The 21,524-nt window shown below is 40.1% G+C and overlaps 1 protein-coding gene across 3 annotated transcripts in view; it reads left to right on the forward strand.

Moving 5' to 3' along the window:
- The window catches only part of Ptpn2 (protein tyrosine phosphatase non-receptor type 2), a 68,823-nt gene that overhangs the window by 9,772 nt on the left and 37,527 nt on the right, over positions 1–21,524 (forward strand). For all 3 annotated transcript variants that reach the window (XM_052155212.1, XM_052155214.1, XM_052155213.1), the window contains exons 2-3: positions 7,066–7,156; positions 20,354–20,454. In XM_052155212.1, the coding sequence (XP_052011172.1) occupies positions 7,066–7,156; positions 20,354–20,454 (192 nt within the window). The remainder of the gene's footprint in view (positions 1–7,065; positions 7,157–20,353; positions 20,455–21,524) is intronic.

Raw genomic sequence — 21,524 nt, forward strand, 5'->3', positions numbered from 1 at the left:
TGTCTGTCTATCTCCCCCACCCCACCCCCCTTTTTTTTAAGCAGGGCTTCTCTGTATCCCTGGCAGTCCAGGAACTCTGTAGACCAGGCTGGTCTCGAACTCAGAAATACTCCTGCCTCTGCTTCCCAAGTACTGGGATTAAAGCTTTGTGCCACAACCCAGTTGACATGCATAGTTTTAAAAACAATTTATCCCTTTTTACCTTAAACTTGTTACTGAGCTATATCCAACAAAGCAACATTTTATTGAACTGCATACCTTTATGTAGGGCTTTTAAATAAGCTGCTGTCAAAGACATATCAAAGAAAGGTGAGCTGAGCAGTGGTGGCGCATGCCTTTAATCCCAGCACTTGGGAGGCAGAGGCAGGCGGATTTCTGAGTTCGAGGCTAGCCTGGTCTATGAGTTCCAGGACAACCAGGGCTACACAGAGAAACCCTGTTTTGAAAAAAAACAACAACAAAACAAAAAACAAAAAAAAGAAAAGAAAGAAAGCTGATCTATATTAACTATTAATTTGTTATGGAAAATACATTGTATTTCAGGGTATATTTGTGTGGTTTTAGAATTTATCAATCCGTCTTATGAAGGAAAGTATGATAGCATTAAATGCTCCACTTTAACAGAGTAGAATCAGTATAATGAGTTTCTGTTGCGGTGAAGAGACACTATGACCATTGCAACTCTTTTAAAGGAAATCATTTAAGTTTGGGCAGGCTTCAAGTTTAGAGGTTTAGTTCATTATTGTCATGGCGGGAAGCATGGTGGAGTGCAGGCGGACATAGTGCTGGAGAAGGAGCTGAGAGTTTTACATCTGGATTCTCAGGAATCCTGATCCCCAGAATCTCTGAATCCTCAGAAACCCACCTCTGGTGACTCATTCCTCCAAGGCCATACTTTTTTCTTTTCTTTTCTTTTCTTTTCTTTTCTTTTCTTTTCTTTTCTTTTCTTTTCTTTTCTTTTCTTTTCTTTTCTTTTCTTTTCTTTTCTTTTCTTTCTTTCTTTCTTTCTGTTTGTTTTTTGGATTTGGTTTTTTTTTTTGAGACAGGGTTTCTCTATACTATAGCGCTGGCTGTCCTGGAACCTACTCTGTAGATGAGGCTGGCCTCCAACTCAGAAATCTGAACTCAGAAATCCACCTGTCTCTGCCTCCCAGAGTGCTGGGATTACAGGCGTGCGCCACCATTGCCGGCTAAGGCCACACTTCTTAACAGTGGCTCCCTCCCTTTGAGACTCGGAGGGGGGCATTTTTATTCAAACCATCACATGAACTTAAATGAAAAAACAAATCTTTGCAACACATGTCTTGGAGCAACATTAAATTTCCTAGTGCTCCTGTTCTCTGCAAATGAACATTTCCTATCTTTTTCTATCCTAGATGCTCTTTTTCTTTGTAAACCTGAATAAGATTAGTCAGTAATAATCATGCTCTGACTCAGATGTTTCTGTCTTAAAATTTCTTCCACAAAGAGCATTACTTTAAAATTAGCTTCATGTAAATTCTTAGGGCACTGGTAGAAGATAGCCAGATTTTATTATTTATTTATTTATTTATTGCTAAAAATTATAGGAGTAGTCTTTCGTCCAGTTACTAATAAAGTCCTTGCTTACTTCTGAAACCCTATGCACTGGAGCTGTCTTGATCGTTCTCAGCACTTCTGTCTACATGCTTCTACTGGTACAGTCCAGTAAGTGCTGCTTATAACATTCAGTGGCTTTTCTCCTACTTCCAAAAGTCTTCTACATTCCTCAAAAACAAAAAGTACAAAACATGGCTAGCTTCTTTATAAACAGCTCCACTTCTTGGTTCCAACTTATGTGTTGATTTTTTTTCTGTCATAAAATACTATGTCCAAAGATAGTATTTTCTTAAGGAAGAAAAAGGGTTGTTTGGCTTATGGTTCCAGGAAAGGAGTCCATGATGGTGGGGGAGGCACAGCAGCAAGTAGCCCGGGCAACAGAGTGAGTGAGGTGGGCGTGGGTGAGGCTCCGAACTCTCAGAGCCTGGTGTTTCTTCCAGCAAGGCTCCTTGTCCTTAAGGTTTGATCACCTCCCCAAGTAGTGCCACCAGTTGATGACCAAGTGTTCATATACAGCAGCTGGGGGCATTTTCATTCAAACCACAGTAGTGCTGAATGTAATGGGGGTGGCTGCCTGATGCTTTCTTCCTTTAAATGTTGATTTTTTTATGGTGAGAAAGGCAACATATGAGATAGACTTTCTTGCGGCTCTTTAATGATCATCTTATAACAAATTATTTTAAGGATTCTATAAATGTCTACTTAGGAGAATCTTCTCAATTCTGTGATTTTTGTAAAAATTATTTTACTGTCTGGTTTGTTACAATTAAAAATCCCTTATAATATGTAGTGAGTGCAGTGTGCAGGCCAGTGATTTCTTAAGCATAAGTGTGCCATCGGGTGCCGTTCTTCACCTGGTAATGCAGAAGCATAGTCCTGGCTTCTGCTGCTGCAGAAGAACTCAGCACCAGAATGCTCAGCAGTTGGTTTTGCAGCATAGCCTTGGTGAGTATCTCAGCTGTTGGCCTTCCTTGTCTCTTTTTGAGAAACACTTTGTATTTCATTGACTATACTAAATGATAGGGTACATGCAGGGAAGTAGGGTACCTTTGGGGTCCTGTGCCAAGCCATGCCATTAAAGAACTATGCCATGTAATATGTTAGAGGTTTATTGGGAGAGTAGGGAGACTGAAATGCCTCCTTGGACTGGGGACATTAGGGAGAGACGGAGACACACCGTCAAAAAAGAAAGGAAGGAAGGAAGGAAGAAAGAAAGAAAGATAATGAGGGAGAGAGAGGAGAACTGGAGAGAGAATGAAGACGGGGAATGAAAGCGAGAACTGGGTGGGGCGGGGTGGGGTTAGGTGGGGGTTACACACTGCATGCACCTGCCACACCATTCACACCTGTTGCCTGGGGTGGAAGGTGACATAAGCTGCCTCTCTGTCCCTGAGATCTAACACTGAATGCTCATAAAAGTTATGTCTTGGGTATTGCCCCAAAAAAGAAAAGAAAAAAGAAAGCTGTACAGTGTCAGATGGTAGTTTGTGATGAGATTTGGTTATGCTCTGTCTCAGGGTTTTTGTTACTGTGATGAAACATCATGACCAAAAGCAAGTTAGGGAGGCTTAGACTTCCACAGCACTGTTCATTGAAGGAAGTTAAACAGGGCAGGAAACTGGAGGCAGGAGCTGATGCAGAGGCCATGAGGGGTGCTGCTTACTGGCTTGCTCCTTAAGGCTGCTCAGCCTGCTTTCTTTCTGAATCCAGGAGCACCAGCCCAGAGGTAACACCACCTACAATGGGCTGGATCCTCCCCCATTGGTCACTCATTAAGAAAATGTTTACAGTTGGATCTTATGGAACACCTGGGGTTCCTTCCTATCAGCTACCTATAGCTTGTCTCAAGTTGTCATAAAACTAGCCAACACAGTCTCATTATTTAAACACCTGATTTAGTTGCATAGGAAGGAAAATAAAGCAATAATTGACCATAGATTTATGTTTTTTGTATGGTGAGAATTCTGAAGATAGGGCTACTGCTGTGACTCCCTAATGCCATTGATAGCAGCCTTTAATTTCTGTGTAGATTTTCTTGGAATTTGCCTTTTCTTTTCTTTTAACCTAGTGATCACAGGAGGTTCCTGCCTACTCCCACCCCTTACTCCTGGACATCAAAACCCAAGAGAGGAAAAGAGTTTGCTGAGGCAGTTTTTCTTAATTGATTTAGGTTTGGTTTTTGAGGCAGGCTCTGTTTTTTTTTTTTGTTTTTTTGTTTTTTTTTGTTTGTTTGTTTGTTTTTGGTTTTTTGGATTTGTTTTTTTTTTTTTTTTTTCCGAGACAGGGTTTTTCTGTGTAGCCCTGGCTGTCCTGGAACTCACTCTGTAGACCAGGCTGGCCTCAAACTCAGAGATCCGCCTGCCTCTGCCTCCCAGAGTGCTGGGATTACAGGCGTGAGCTACCATCGCCCGGCCAGGCTCTGGTTTTAAGTATTGCCCTTGATCACTACTTCTTGGGGTTCAGGTGGTCTCCCCACCTCAGCGGAGTAGCTGCTACTGCCCAGCAGCATATCCAGGTCATGGAGCTGGCTGCAGATAGCAGGATAAACCTTGTTCTACAGCCAAGCCCAGTGCTGCTTCTTATTCCCATTAGCTACCTTTTGTCACAAGCCCTTTTAAATTTTGAGACAGGGTCTCATTCCCTATGTAGGTGAGGCTGGCTTCACAGATCCACCTGGCTCTTCGTCCCTAGTGCTGGGATTAAAATTGTACACCCTCCTGCTTGGCCCATAGGCCTGTTCTTATCTGTAAAAGGCCTTTTATCAGGCTCTTGTAAACTAGAAAGTCAAATTAGAATCCTTCCTTTAGGAGGAAGAGAAAGTGGGATTGACTGTTGGTGTGTCTCTGGAACTGCTCTTTAAAGCATTGGGCTTTCTTGTTACACAGTGAAAATTAAAAACATGGAAAACAAGCGGCAGATTGACGATCTGAGAGAATTAATTTACTAAGAGAGTTCTTTGTATTCTTAGCTAACAAAAGAAACTAAGATGGCTCTATTTTTTAGGGCTGAATATTTGGATTGGGGTGTACGTATGGCAATTTTTGTAAATCTTAAATCCTTGCTGTACTAGCTTCTACTATCTTTTATTTATATATTTTTTATTTACTAATACATTGTAATTGATTCTTGAGAACTTCATACCATGTGTCTTGATCATATTCATACATCCCTGCTCTTTCCCTGAAACTCCACTTCTCACCTCCCCACCACATTGTGCCCTTTTTTTTTTGATTTATTATTTTTAATTTTATGTGTATGGGTGTTTTGCCTGCACGTAAAATTGTATTATGTGAGTATGGTACCCACAGTGTTAAGCCGTGCGGTTGTGGCCCATGCCTTTAATCCCAGCACTTGGGAGGCAGAGGCAGGTGGATTTCTGAGTTCGAGGCCAGCCTGGTCTACAAAGTGAGTTCCAGGACAGCCAGAGCTACACAGAGAAACCCTGTCTGGGAGTAGGGGTGGGGGGAGGGAAGAAGAGAGGGTCAGAGCCCCTGGAACTGAAGTTATACATGTTAGCCACCATGTGGGTGCTGGGAATTGAATCTGTGTACTCTGGGAGAACAGTCAGTGTTCCTGTGTTCTTGACTGCTGAGCCATCTCTCTGGTCTCTATGCTTAGTATTTTAAGAAGAGAACAGGTCTGGAGAGATGGCTCAGTGTTTACACTGGCTGTGCTTCCAGAGGTCCTGAGTTCAATTCTTAGCAACCACATGGTGACTACCAACCATCCGTAATGAGATCTGATGTCCTCTTCTGGTGTGTCTGAAGATAGCTAGAGTGTACTTACATATAATAATAAATAAATCTTTGGGCCTGAGTGAAAGGGGCCTGAGTGAGCGGGGCCAGAATGGGTGGGGCCTGAGCAAGCAGAGATCCTGAGTTCAATTCCCACCAATCACATGAAAGCTCACAACCATCTGTACAGCAACAGTGTACTCATATACATAAAATACATAAATAAATCTTTAAAAAAGAAAGAAGAGATTGCCTAGCTGGGTGGTGTTGGTGCAGGCCATTAATTCAATGGGAGGCAGAGACAGGTGAATCTCCTGAGTTCGAAGTTAGTCTGATCTACAGATTGAAGTTCCAAGACAGCCAGGATACAGACTATCTTGTTGCAGATATCCCGGTCCTCTGACTCAATCTTTGTTCCCTCTTTGTAGATTTTCCCTAAGCCTTAGGTATGTAGGAGTTACATTGTGGATTTAGTAGCTGGCTTACCTGGTTAGTCCCCTGCATTTTGGCAAGTTGTGAATTACTGTAATGGTTGTGTGTGTGTGTGTGTGTGGTTTTGTTTTGTTTTTTGTTTTTGTTTGTTTGTTTTTTGGTTTTTCAAGACAGGGTTTCTCTGTGTAGCTCTGGCTGTCCTGGAACTCATTTTGTAGACCAGGCTGTCCTTGAACTCAGAAATTCGCCTGCCTCTGCCTCCCAAGTGCTGGGATTAAAGGTGTGGTTGTGTGTGTTAAAAGAAGCTTCTTTAATAAGCAGTGAGTCCTATACTTATATCTATTGATATAAGATGAATATTAGGAATGGAATTGAGAATTATACTTTGTTGTTTTTTGTTTTGTTTTCAAGAGTGGGTTTCTCTGTGTAACAGGCCTAGCTGTCTTGTAGACCATGCTGGCACTGAACTCACAGAGGTCCACCTGTCTCTAACTCCTAAATCCTGGGATTAAAGGTGTGTGTCACCAGGCCTTGTCTCCTCCCCCCCCCCCCCACTGCAATGTCAGTAATTATTATAGTGTATATATATAATTGTCTGTCTAGACTGAAAAATAAGAATTAGCAACTGATGGACAAGATTCACTATGGAAGATAGGATTATACAAAAGAACAGTTGAAGATTCTTGTGAAGGTGTCATGGAGGGAGCCCTCCCCTCTGCTCACCAGTAAAGAATTTCGCTCTTGCTCTCGCTCTCGCTGTATCCATCCAACTATCCATCTAGCTATTGAGTTTGGCCTGGAACTCAAGTGATGCACCTGCCTCTCTAGCCTCTAGTTCTTAAGTGTTGAAATTAAAGACATGTGTCACCACACCCAGCCACAAGTAGTTTTTCTTTTTTTATTAAATCCCATTTATAGTTGCATCAGAGTTAATAAGATTTCTCAGATGAAACTGTTAGCATATTATACTTGAAGAAAAAAATATGAGCTGTAATGCAAATGGGGTGAATAAATAGAAACAAAGCAACTTTGGTTTCCATATATTTAGACTTGACTGTTTAGCATTAGTAAAATTTAATCATCTTGATGATAAATGATATTTTGAAATAGAATTATACTGTGATAGAGCAAGTGTAACTGGTGGATGTAAAAATTAATAAATGCCATTTCTGTTAGCATTGTGAGGTTTGTTATGATATAAACACTGCTTTGTAGAGTATATAACGTAAGTACTTAATGTTATCCTATATTGCCTAAGAGAATATCTGTTGTTATATAACATTTAAGAGCGATATTAAATATATATTTTTGTTATTTTAAGGAAATTCGAAATGAATCCCATGACTATCCTCATAGAGTGGCCAAGTTTCCAGAAAACAGAAATCGAAACAGATACAGAGATGTAAGCCCATGTAAGTACTGTGGGTTTATGTGCATGTATATGCGTTTCAGTTTGTTTTAGGAGACATGATGCAGTGACAGTCTTTGGGTAAAGATTAATTAGTATAGCAATTTTTAAACTTTTAGCGACTTTTTTGTTTTGTTTGAGTCAGGCTTTCACTATGTAGTCCAGGCTATTCTGGAAATTACCATGCAGCACATGCTGACCTCAAATTTGCAGGCGTCTTCTTGTCTCAGCCTTCAGAATATTGGGATTATAAGTGTCAGCCAGTACCCAGGATTAATGTCTACATTTTCTCCTGTGTGTGCAGATGTGTGTGGAAGGTTGAGGCTGGTGGTCAGATGTCTTCCTTGATTCCTCTCCATCCTGGAGATCAAATCCGCCTGAGCCCAGAACTCTTATTCCAGCTAGTCAGGCTAGCCAGCTTGTTCTGTTCTAAGTTGTACTGGGGTTACAGTCAGGCTGTCACACCCACCAGACCTTCCATGCAAGTTCTAGGGATCCAGACTCCACCCCTTCCATTACTTAGTCATCTCCCCATCCCTCTTTAGTTTGAGGAACATCTGATTAGCTTTTCTAAGATCTGGTAGAATTCAGCACTTAATCTGTCTGTTGTCCTCAGATGGAGGATTCCATATTCTTGCCCTGTGTGTTGCCCTATAGGAGGATTCCTATAACACCTTAGCATTTCCTAGCCTCATCAGGGTTCTTCAGTCTGCCAGTGAACGACCCTCACCAAGGCTCTCTTTCCCTGTTGTGCAGCTCTCTTCTCCAGGATTCAGAGCCACTTTTGGGGTTTCATGTCATCCCCCTCCTCAGCACATTTATCCTGGTGTCCTAATAACTGAGTGAACACCATGAACACCAGTCCTAGAGTTCCTAGACCTCCTCAGCACTCTCTACTTTGATCCTGTGCCCACAAAGAAAGCAGGGATTTCTTATTTTGTTGCAGGGCTTCCTGCATCTGCTCTACTGTCCTATAGCTGTGACCTTCCAGGGTCAGCTCCTAAGTGCTGGGATCACAGGCCTGTGCTCCACCCCCAGCTTCCACCCTAAGCACCTAAACCCTGCTGCCTTGAAGGTTACTTCTGTGTGTCACCACTGCTTTTTGTTGTTTATTGTTTTGTTTTGCTTTGTTGTTTTTGTTTGTTTTTTACTATATTACTTAGAGTGTATATGGTTCTCATGGCACTAGGTTCTTTACGACTGACTTTTAGTTTACTCAAGTGTTGCTCTATTCCACCACTGCCCAGCTGTATACAACAGTTTAAAAAGAGGACGCAGGTTTAATTCCTAGTCTCACAGCATCTGTAACTACAGTTCTAGAGAATCTGATGTCCTCTCCTAGCCTCTGTCGGCACTGGGCACATAAGTGGTACATAGATATACACATGTAGGCAAAATGCCCATACACATAAAATTAAAATATAAAAAAATGAAGACTGGTTGTGGTGGCATACAGACAATCTATGGGGGGGGGGAGAGAAAAAGACAGACAAGAAAAGAAAAGAAAGAGGAGAAAAGAAAAGGAAAGGAAAGAGAGAAGAAGAAAGATCAGTTGTCCTTTCTGTCTGTCCTGATCACCGCTGCTCTCTTCACATACCCCCAGGCAGCTACCGCACCCTCCTCACTGGAACTTAAAGACAGTTACCTTGCTAGCTTTCAGATGCAATCAAAGACTTTCCCTTGGTTTCTCCTCTTACCCTCTGTGTCTTGTGGGATTGTTGACTGTGTCTTCCTTTTCAAAGACTTGTTTTACTTTTTCTGTTTGCTCTCCCATTTTTAGAACTGTGCATCCTCAATTTATATTTATTTTTTCTAAGGATCATTTCTTTTCCTCACTATTTTTCCCTTAATCTATGAGTGATCTCATTTTCTAGGGGGCTGATTGCCATGTTTATTTTCATGACTTCACATTTGATCTGCAGTCTAGGTCTTAACTCCAAACAGATGTTTGCAACTGTCCATCCATCTCTGTTGTCATGTGCCAACCTGACATGGAGTCACAGAACCTATGGTGTGGTTATTCCCTATATGCTTTATTCATTCTATTCATAACTGGTACACCATTTACATATTGACTAATACTGGAAACAGACTCCTTATTCCTCTCCCACATCTCATTAGTAACTAAGTAGTTAGAACTTTCATTTCCGTGATCTATTTAAAATGTTTTCTTATGTATATATTAGCTTTTTTTGGTGATTTATTACAGTAACTTCTCAAGTATTGGGGCTATGTAGATGGCTCAGGCCAAATACTGCTTTTGCAGAGGACTTGGGGTCAGTTCTCAGTATCTATATGGTGGCTTAGAAAACACCTGTAACTTCACCACATTCAACAGACATGTGCATATATTCACGCAACATGCAGGTGCTCTATCTCTCTCTCTCTCTCTTTCTCTTTCTCTCTCTCTCTTTCACTAAAATAGCCTCTCTAGCTCCATTCTATTACTGCTTTCTTCCTTTCCTGCCCCTTTAAGGCAGAAATTTAAGTTTGTCATCATTATCATTCTAGACATTTTATATACCTCTATGACCCTTTATACACATCTAGATTTTTCTTGTAGCTATTTTCCTACAAATTATTCATTTTAGTAAGACTGAATTATTTAGCATTCTCCCATTATGGCTAGTTTCTAATAAACCATGTTTTCAAGTACTGTGCTTCCTTACTGAAGTATCATTCCTTTCTTCTCTCTTTAATAACAGTGACAGTCTTCTTCTTGAAATACCAACTCAACAGTCTCTTCCAGTGGCTGTTCTTTTCACCATATAGAGGAAGTTGTGGGAGCAATGTTTTGTGTGCATGTGTGTGTGGTGTGTGTGTGTGTGTTTTAATGTTTTTTGAGACAGGGTCTCTGTCTGTTATATAGCCCTTGCTATCCAGGAACTTACTCTTTAGACCAAGCTGGCCTCCAACTCACAGAGATCTGCCTGTATCTCCTGTTAGGATGCAGAGACATTGAGGTCACTGTGAGTTTGGGGCCAACCAGGTCTACATAGTGAGTTCCAAACCAGCTAGGACCAGACCCTGCTTCATAAAGCCAAATAAATAAAAGCTGCATAATGCATAGCTGCACTATGATTCTATTAGTATGGCAGAGCTAGAATCTTGGTCCATTGCTGCTACAGAACAAGAATATTCTTAGTAAATATGTGTTTAAATGAGTTGATACGTGGAGAGAAAATAACAAAAAGTTAGAGACTTCTTGTCTTCTTCCTCCAGTGAAATGACATGGAATGGTATGGTACTCTTTTGAGAGAGGGTCTCAATATATAGCCTTGGCTGGCCTGAAATTTTTACATAGATCTAGTTGAACTCAGTGATCAATCTTTTCAGCCTCTCATTTGTTAGAATTAAAAGTGTATATTACCACACCTGGCAACAAGTCTGTGTTCATGGGTTTTTAAAATTTATTTATTTTTTATTTTATGCATATGAAGGTTTTATCTGCATGTAGTTGTATACCACACATGTATCTGGTACCTAAGGAAGCTAGGAGAACATTGGATCCTTGGGACTGGAGTAACAGGTGGCTGTGAGCTGCCATGTGGGTCTGGAAATTAAAACTGGTCTTCCAGAGGATTAGCAAGTTTTTTTTTTTTTTTTTTTTTTTGTTTTTTTTTTTTTTGGTTTTGTTTTTTTGATTTTTTTGAGACAGGATTTCTCTATGTGGTCCTGGCTGTCCTGGAACTCACTCTGTAGACTAGGGTGGCCTCGAACTCAGAAATCCGACCTCAGAAATCCAGAAATCTGCCTGCCCCTGCCTCCCAAGTGCTGGGATTAAAGGCATGCGCCACCACGCCCGCCTTCTGCAAATATTCTTAACTACTGAAGCACCCTGTCTCTCCAGCTCCTTGGACCTTTTTTGAGATAAGTCTCATACCTATCCTAAGCTGACCTCAGTTGTGGTAACTCTTCCTGTTTTAGCTTCCTGGGTGTTGGGTTACAGTTGTAAGCCACCATTAGCTGGCCTTATTTTTGACTTTTTGAGAAAGGATCTCCCTTTCTCAAACCCAGGTGGTCTTGATCCTCCTCCTCCTGCCTCCAAGTGCTAAGACCATGTGTGTTCATGGAGGATACAGTATTACAAAGAAGTTGATTTATCTCTTGCCTGTCACTGAATTGCATGAGAGGCAGAAATGTGAATTTATTCAAGATTGCCTTCTTTCTTAACCCTCTATAGTCTATGAAGGTATTGCTGCTGGAAATGTAGTAAGTATTAATTCTGTATTGCCAGAGGTGCTGAAGTGCCCTTATCCTAGCAAAATGGAATTGACACAGTTAGCAGCATGCCTGTCTTTATGTGTGACTCATCCACTGTGATGCGTGTCAGGTTTGCTGAGCCCAGAATCAGCCTCACTAGGGTTGGTGATTAGATGACAGGGAAATGAATAACCCTCTGCAAGACTAACCGAAAGGGACAACTTTTAAGTACTTAGTTGCACTCGTCAGGGTTAAGGACTATACCAAAGAATCTCAGGTTAGTGATGTCATTGATGAATACTTCAAATGCAAGAAATGAAAATAAAAACTTTTGGGGGTAGAGATGGCTCAGTGTATAAGAGTGTGTGCTTTTGCAGAGGCCCTGGGCTCAGTTCCCAGCACTTACAGGTTGCTCATAGACTGCCTCTAACTCTAGTTCCAGGGGATCTGATGCCCTCTTCTGATATCCTTTGGTATCAGGCACACACATGACATACATAACATACATGTAGACAAACTAGTCATATACCTAAAAATAAGATATACAGTTATAAAAGTTTTTTTAACAATCATATTTAAAAACAGAAAAGTGGGGAATTTGGACCACACTATTAAGTCTGGTATAGTAGGGAAAATATATAGAATTCTGTATCTAACAATTAGAGAAACATATTCTAGGACTAATCTAAATTCAGTTATAGGATAATAACCAGAATAAATGCATATTTAACCTAAATTTAGTAGTAGCTTTTTGCTATTTTCCTTAGCAAAATAAAACTTTAAAAATACAGATGAAATTTTAGTTTAGTGCTTTAAGTTCTCATTGTTGAAAGAGTTTTATTTAAAAGCTTTTTCATTAACTGTTAGAGGACTTGAGTCTTTATTTCTGTCTTCAGTTTTTAAAACTTGTTTCTAATATTCAGTTTTAATTAAGGTTGATCAAAGCTAGCTCAATTCATTTCTGTAAGTCATCAGCTGAACTGGAGTAGATTTAAAGTATAAAAGAACCAGAACTCAGTGAATAAGCTAGAGTTGATTATGCAGGAAAAGAAAGGACCTTTTAGCAGTAGTATCTAGCTTATTTTAACTCTTGAACTTTTATATAGAAATGAAACTATTCTGCATTAAGTCCAAACCAAGGAATTAGGCTCATGGGTAAATAGGCTAACATTGGATTCTAGTTTTATAGACAATAAACTGTCACCATTGCATTCTTTGTGTGTTATTCATGCAGAATGTAGACTCCTTGCAAGTTCTTTGTTGAGAAAATTTCTAAGTACGTGGGAAGTTTCACCAGAGATCTGGAAACAGCTGGTTTATACTTTTTTGTGGTTTGGGGATCAAAGCAAGGACTTGGTGCATGTTAGGCAAGTGCTAACCATTTGGTTACACCTCTACCCCTATTGTACTATTTCTTTTTCGAGATAGCATCCTGCTAAGTTGCCCAGGCTGTCTCTTGAACCAGCATGTTGGCCTAGGCAGGAAACAGGTCTTGCCTCAGCCTCCTAAGTGTCTGGGAAGTACAGGTCTACCTCATTGTTATCTCACCATTATTTGCCCCCATTTGTTTCAAAGCCAACCCCTCCTTCCCTTTATCTCTTGATTCCTTATCAAATGCAGCCTTCCTCCTCACCCTTCCTAGACTGAAGTTTCCATTTCCTAGGAAGGAGCTGTTTGGGTGCCAGAAGTCAAATGCTGGGCTAAGGACTTCTAAGTTGGTTTCATTTCCCAGCTGTTGTGACTAGTTCATAGTAGTAGTATACATGGATGTGCAGCTGTCTGTGGCATTTGGCATAGATTTCTTTGCCCATGCTTTTGGGAAATTGTGGGAGTCTTTTTTTTTTTTTTTATTCTTTTGGTATTTGTTAACTGTTTAATTAAGATTTTATATATTAGCTTATATTTTTCATTCATCATAGCTTGGGTATTCCAGTTTTCTTTTGTTATTTATGGATAGTAGAATGACAAAGGGAGTATTGAAAACATCATTACACCACCATGATATATGCCTTTAATCCCAGTACTCAGGAGGAAGAGGAAGGTGGAACTTTTGAGTTCAAGGCTCTGTGAGTTCAAGGCTAGCCTGGTCTACATAGCAGGTTTCAGGACAGCCAGAGAGATACACACAAAGATACCTTGCCTCAAAAACCAACTAACCAACCAAAACAAACAAACAAAACTTACCCTCCCACTCACTGAATAAATCAACCTGATAGTTCTTGGGGTTGTTTAAAAGGCATGTAAAGGTGATAATGTCCTTTTTTCTTCTTTTTCTTTTTACTTTTTTTCTTTAGACAGGGTTTCTCTGTGTAGCCCTGGCTGTCCTGGAACTCACTCTGTAGACCAGGCTGGCCTCGAACTCAGAAATCCGCCTGCCTCTGCCCTGCTGGGATTACATGCATGCGCCACTACCTCCTGGCTGGTGATAATGTCCTTAAAGGAAAGACCTTGTGTGACAAGTGAGCTAGAGTGAGCTGGTACTGTTAGATTAGACTTGCTGTGTTCCTGTATGTGAGGACCTGGCTTTCAGTGAGTACTAATATATAGAAAAGGCTGGGAATGTATAGCTTAGAAATCGAGTGCTTGCTCAATTATAAAGACAGGTTTGAATTTTGGCAGCCATATCCATATGTTTATTAGCCTTCTTTACTGAGACTTTTTTTTTTTAAACATTATTACTTTTGTATACATGTACATGCATTTGTGTTGGGATGGGTGGGCATGTTACTGCACACATTCTTGAAATAATGAAGTTTCAGTAGTGGATATTGTGTTAAGAGTGTGTTTAGAGGTAGGGGTGATTGAAATTAGACTCAGTGAAATAGCACACAGTACCTTTGGCAATAGTTCTATACTACATCACAGTTACATACATTTATGAAGAATTATATACACATAAATGAATGCCTATAAAAATGGGAGAATTACAGTAAGGGGTGGATTGGACCAGTATCTTTCCATGTTTTTGAATTTAATAGCTGGTTGAAGTTGGCCTTGGGTAGCATAATCCACGAGAGATGGGAGTCAGTGGTGAGCGTAATGGTCCCTAACTACCAAGAGCTTCATTTTAAAAGGCAAATCATAATGGGTTGGAGGCCTGAGGGAATGTTCCCTGCTTGCTGACTAAGTGACGGAGAATGCCCTAAGGTAACATTTTGAGCAGGCCCATGCAGAAGCCATAGTTCATTATCTGGGAAGCTCTGCTGCAGAACTCGTTCAGGATGGTGGAGCCAAAGTACACATGGAGAGCACTCTGAGTGGGAGAGCATGGCTTGTCTCCCAGAACTACCTGTATTCAGGATTTGGGGATTCACTAAAACGAAGGTGAATGTAGGAGAATTTTCAAATTACTAAAAATACTTTTAGATAAAATAGGAATGTGAAAGATTTTTGTAGCTGTCACTGGAATGTTAGATGATAACTGAGTAGTAAAGCCACTCTGTCTTTTCCTTCCTGTGCTCTATTTCCTTTTGTAGCAGTCTGCTTAACATAGGGTTGATTGCAAGTATGTGACTTCTAAAGAAGAACCCAGTATTAAATGGAAAGTTGGGCATGATTTTGTTTAATACAAACATGTAGACTGCTATAATTATGGGTTTAAGACAGAGTCTCTCACTGGTCAGGAGTTGCTGAGACTGGGAGGATTTTGAACTTGTGGTATTTTTGTTGGGATGACAGGCCTCTCTGTCACCATCCTCATTAGGAGGGGCTAGGGAGTTAAAGCCCGGTCCCTGGTGTTCTAGGCCAGCATTTTCTATCCATTGAGCTACATCCTAAGCACGAGGACTCTAGCTCAGAGTAATGGAATTGCCTTGTTGATAGACCCCAGTGAGGTCATAGTCTTGTTAATCAATACATAGAATTAGGGTGCCAATGATTGAACATGGCCTTAAGGAAACTCTATCTATGCCTTCCTTATTTCTCTTCTAAGTCTGATCACACAATACGATGGGAGTTGTCCAGTAGTCTGGAGCTGTGAACTGTTCTGTATGATTGAAATCCTTATAGTTCAGGGATGGAGAGATGGCTTAGTGGTTAAGAGCACTGACTGTTCTTCCAAGGTCCTGAGTTCAAATCCCAGCAACCACATGGTGGCTCACAACCATCCATAATGAAATCTGATGACCTCTTCTGGTGTGTCTGAAGACAGCTGTAGTGTACTTACATATAATAAATAAAATCTTAAAAAAAAAGAAAAGAAATCCTTTAGTTCAAATCCCTCTAGTCTGAAAAGAATGATGACATTACTACCTGATATCAGCAAATGGGGCATGATAGTATACCATCTGCTTTATAAAGTTATGAGGATTGAGGTGGTAACAACCTAGTAAGATGTGCCGGTGTCCATCATATCATAATCACTAAACAGTGCTTTTTGGTAGTTCAAGTTGATTCTATGGCCAGTGAGAAGCTATTTATAGTTTTTCTTTCTTTTTTTTTTTTTTAATGAGTAAACAGTTGAAATGTTCAGAGTTCCATATGTGCTAAGATTTATATTTCATCTCCATTAAAATGATAGTGGTTATGGGTCTTAGATTTAGTTCTGTCTTTGCATAGGACTCCTTGCTCAAGTTTATGGAAAAAATTATATTTATTCTATATCAGTTTTTGGCATTGAATAGTGTTGATATAACTATAAGATGTGCTGAGTTCTTCTCAGGGAAGTACCCAAGTAGAGAGTAGGAAAATGTAAGGAGAAAAAATAACCCATAATACTACCTTTTTTTTTTTTTTGGTTTTTTGGTTTTTTGGTTTTTTTGGTTTTTTTGGTTTTTTTGAGACAGGGTTTCTCTGTATAACCCTGGCTGTCCTGGAACTCACTCTGTAGACCAGGCTGGCCTCAAACTCAGAAATCTGCCTGCCTCTGCCTCCCAGAGTGCTGGGATTACAGGCGTGCGCCACCACCTCCTGACTCCCATAATACTATCTTAATAGAATTGTCCTGTCTTTGCTCAGCTTGTGACTTCATAATTGGTTTCTGCTGTGATGAACATGAACCTCCCCTCTGTTTGGCACATGACACTCTACAGTAGCAGAGGCCTTTACAATAGTGATGAATTGGGTGAAATTACTGGCTTCTTTTCTTTTTCAGTTTATTGTGAATGTTGAAAGAGGAAGCTTCTGTGTACGTCAGCCGAGGGCTGAGCAAGTCATTTCTTGAGAGATGAAACAATTTCTCAGAAGACACTGAGAGTAGGAGGCAAAGAAACTTCATCAGAAGTGGGTGGGCTTAATTTCTATCGAACTTTTAAGTTACAGTATAGTTAGATACTGAATTTCATAATTCACAGATTCACTCAATGATAACAATTAAGAACAAATAATATGGTGTTCCTTACAGTGCTGCTGCTGCTGGTCCTGTTAGGAGTGGAGAAGTGTGATTGCCTGTGGGAAGTGTGGTTCCTTTCCTTTATTTTTTAAAAAGATGGGTGGGCTGGGGCAGTGAGAGTGAGAGTGAGAGGGAGGGAGAGGGAGTTGGGGGGGAAGAGAGGGGGAGAGAGACGGGGTGGAGAGGGAGAGAGAGAGAGAGAGAGAGAGAGAGAGAGAGAGAGAGAGCGAGAGCTCTCGAGAGTGAGCGTGCATGAACTGTAGCCATAGAATGTTGAACAAGTACCGTGGACTTTGGAACTCAGGTGACATTTTGGTGATCACACTTTAGAGAGGCTGGAGGAAAAAAGATGGAAGAGGAGAAAGCAACTGTTAAGTCAAGTGTTTCCTTGTTAGAATAAACAATTCAGGCCTCCAAAGAGCAGGTAGGAGGGGCTCATGGTGCCCTTTAAAGGACTCAAGTTCCCAGCATCTACATCTGGCAGCTTACAGCGGTGATTCTTCAGCTCCAAGGAACCCGCTTTTGGCCTTTAAAAGCACCCACATACACATGGCTCACATATCACATACATATATGTAATAAAAAAATAAATCTTTAAAAATATTAAAACAGTCCAAAGATTTGAGACCAGCAAACACTACTGAATCAGGGCAAGGAAGCAGTTAATTCCCAGGTTGTCAGGGAACCTGCATGTTCATTCAGACTGAGCATGTGTAAGTGATTCCTGGTAAGGGAAAATGCAGGGTCCTTTGCCTTTGTTGAGCATTAGAAATTGTAAAGTCATAGTTTCTTAAGGTTTTGATGGGAATTTCACTTCCTGAAATGTATATATGTATGCTTTTTGTTAAGATAGCTTAAGGTGGTGTATTTTAGATAATACCAAAAACTGTCTATGGTTTTCTTTTTAGAATCTCTTTTGAGTAAAAAAGTTAGTGTTTGTGTGTGTGTGTGTCTATGTATATATGTATTTTGATACAAGATCTTATGTAATCCCTGTGGTTCTGGAAATCACTATGTGGACCAGGCTGACCTAGAATTAGAAACTCAAAAAGATCATCTGCTTCTGCCTCTGGAGGGCCGATGTTAAAGGTGTGTGCCACCATGCTCTGTTCTCAAAGACTTCTTCATAGAACTAAATAATGACTTTGCCGTTTATCTGAGAGTTTGGTTTCCTGATAAGAAAATACAAATTTAGTTACCAGCTGTGCCTAATTCTAAAAAGCTGTTCTGTTTCCTAAAGATTACTATTTTCTATTTTCATCTGCTAACAAAACATTAAACTTGTTTTTTTTAATCTTTTTTTTCAAAATTTTCTTTATTTAAAACTTGTTAAACTTGTTTTTTAAACACCCCAGACAATGCAGTTTTCCTTCACTAATTGGATAAATTATTGTTAGACAGTGAGGCAAAGGCCTGCAGTTGCATGGGACTTTGGGTGACTTTCACATAGTATCCAGTGCACCGTGCTGTGCTTTTAGTCATTGGGTGTGATTACTGTAAAGTTTTGGGTTAAAGACTGGAAGAAAATACCTGAATTCCAAGAACAGGGAAGCAATGCTTAAGCTGCTAAGCTTTTTTCTAGTCTTAGCTTCTAAACCTTGCCTTGGTGGTGGGGGGGGGGGGAGGGGGGCGGGGGGGGGGGGCATTTTATGCAGGTGAACTGAGTTCCTAGCACACCCTGTGGGGCCTAACTTATTGAGGTGTGTGTTGGCCAAAAGACTGTATGATTTGTGTGTGTGTATGTGTGTGTTTCTGTCTGTCTTTCATTTGGATTGTATTCTTCCTGTGATTGCAACATGAGAGAATGCATCCCTTTGCAGGATACTGTAGTGGAATTTACATTTTGGTGGTTGTATTGCTTTCTCTAAGAGCTTGCATTCTTCTATTGGTATGTTATCCAGGAAACATGATGGTCATTATTTTGTTAAGTAGGAAGTTGTCCAGTATCTTATACAGTGTGTCATTACGAGATGATTAGACTGTTAATAAAACAAAAACAAAAATCTTTTTAAAAATTGCTTGCTGACATCATCTTTCCTCGAAGACGTATATGTGATTTGTTATAGCAAGATCTTAGTTTTCCTGTTGGCAAGTGACATGTAATATTTACAGAGGTCTTCTGTTCAGTCTAAGAGGAACAACTGAGATAAATTATGGAAACTAAAGCCATTTAATATTTTTATTCATAGAAGAAATAGTGTCTTTGGGTTTTATTGCTGTGGAAAGATACCATGACAAGGTAACTCTTATAATGGAAAACATTTAATTGGGGCTATCTTACAGTTCAGAGGTTTAGTTTATTATCATCATGGGGGGACACATGGTGGCATGCAGGCAGACTTACTTAGTTCTGGTGAGGAGCTGAGAGTTTTACATCTTGACTCATAGCAGCAAAGGGTGACTGTGTCCCACACTGATTGTCACCTTCCTCCAAAAAGGCCACACCTATTGCAGCCTTCTAATAGGGCCACCTGTGGGCCTAGGGGGATCAATTACCTTGAAACTGTGGTAAATAGTTTAGACAGTTTGGAGTTTCCTTTTGTTATAGTTGTTTGGATTTTGGTTTAAAGTGGTAGCCCCAAAACCAGTTAAAATAGCACACACCTTTAATCCCAGCATTCCAGGAGGCAGAGTCAGGCAGATCTCTGAGTTTGAGGCTAGCCTGGTCTACCACAAAAAGGTGTGGGTTGGGGGTGGGGTGGAAAAAGGGGGGGGGGCGGTGAGGTTAGGGGTAGCCCAAGCTGTGAGATGTAACTGTAAAAAGATTGGGATTTTAAGATCATTCTTTACTGCATATCCAGCTGAGGGCCAGTCTGGGCTACATGAGATCCTAGCTTAAAAAAGAAAAAGCCAAGGGACAGTGGAAAGAGAGTGAATATTTAGGATAGATTTCTTTGAGAGGAGTAGTTTATCACAGAATATATTCTCTGAAGTTAAACATACGTTCAATTTGTAACTTAGCTTATGTTTGTGTCTTTTTATGTTTAAGATTCTATATTAAGGTTCATCCTGGGGACAGTGCTTACATGCTCATTGCTTCTTTTCTTCCTCATCTGAATGGTACAAGGTCAAGTTTGCATTTTAGATGTTGAAATTGGCATAAATTTTAAATCTGAAAATTTTATTTTTAAATGTAGAAATGTGTCTAACCTGTTAACACAGTCTTAAGTAATAAAGTGTTTCCAGCAGTCTTGTAAAGAATACAGGTTGGATGATCCAGTTATTTTAGCTTCTCCATGTTAAGAGTTATTTAAATACACTTGTATGCATGCTACCAAGAAGTGAAGAGTCTGTTCTCAGTTTGAGCCCAGTTAAGATTTTCCACATAGATCCTCAGTTCCTAGGCAGAGACTTGAGATGATGTTTCACTTCTGGGAAGGTAAGTGTCCTCTTCACTTTACTGCACATGCTGGACAGTTTTTCATGTCACTGTAGACGATAGAGCAAACAGAAGCACTTCCTTTCCAACACCAGGAACAGGATTATATTCTCACTTCCTTAATTTAAAAATAGAAATAGGTAATTTAGGATATGTCTCAACTCTCCTTTGGTATTAATTTGTTTTCCTTATTTCTCCTCTATAACTACATTAAAATATTAACATCAAATAAAAAGTAATGGAAAAGTTGAAATGACAGTTTATGACGATTTATCATTCTCTACTTTCAGATGATCACAGTCGTGTTAAACTGCAAAGTACTGAAAATGATTATATTAATGCCAGCTTAGTTGACATAGAAGAGGCACAAAGAAGTTACATCTTAACACAGGCAAGTAGTGTGGTGCTGAGCAGATGCCTGGAGGTGGAGGTTGGCTGCAGTACTTCAGACACAGCTGAAAGTGGGTCTTGACATTTGCAAATGACATGCTGTCTTTTAGTTTTCTGATTTGGAAATCAGTTGCAAATGTCATAGTTTTCGAATTTGAATATATTGATAAAATAAAATTGTTTCTAATATTACTATTTTCAATGGAGGAAATTCTTTTCAAATGGCTTGATGCAGTTCTCTTCAGGAATTGACTGTATCTAACCTGGCTTGGAATTCTCATCCCTAACTTGTGATGAAGAACTAGGGAGGCCCCTGTAAGCCCTTTTCTATCCTTCTCTATCCTATGAGTGTATTTTCAGAGAGTACAGCCATGCATGCTGAGGATAGGGTCTGACCCCCTGCAGAGCCTCGGCATTTGTACACTGCTGCTCGGCTGCCTTTTCTACTCCTCCCCAGTGGCTCCTCACACCAGCCTCCACAATGCAGGAATACGTTTCATTCTGATATCATAGCTTTCTCTTTATCAAGAGGTTAAACAGCAAGCAGCACTGTCACTTCCTAGTCCAAAGTGTTCAGAAGTGTGACTTATAATATTTGAGAATTGTAAATTATATTTTATTATTGTGTCTCTGTGTGTATGTGTATATGTATATGTGCACAGGGTGCTCCTGGAGGCCCAAAAGAGGTGGCCCTTAGAACTGGAATTACAGGCTGTTGTGAGCTGTACACATGGGTGCTGGGAATCAAACTTTGGTCCTCTGGAAGATAAGCAATTGTCCTTAATTATTTGTAGTACCATGCTTGAAGTTTTTATTTTTTTTATTTATGTATTTATTATATGTAAGTACATTGTAGCTGTCTTCAGACACTCCAGAAGAGGGAGTCTGATCTCATTACGATGGTTGTGAGCCACCATGTGGTTGCTGGGATTTGAACTCAGGACCTTCAGAAGAGCAGTCAGTGCTCTTAACCACTGAGTCATCTCTCTAGCCCATGTTTGAAGTTTTTAAAAAGCCAAGAGATTAATGCAGCCTGCTATTTGAAAGACAGAGAAAGCGTGAAGTAGAATT

This window comes from Apodemus sylvaticus, chromosome 13 (assembly GCF_947179515.1).
Source record: "Apodemus sylvaticus chromosome 13, mApoSyl1.1, whole genome shotgun sequence".
Taxonomy (NCBI): Eukaryota; Metazoa; Chordata; class Mammalia; order Rodentia; family Muridae; genus Apodemus; species Apodemus sylvaticus.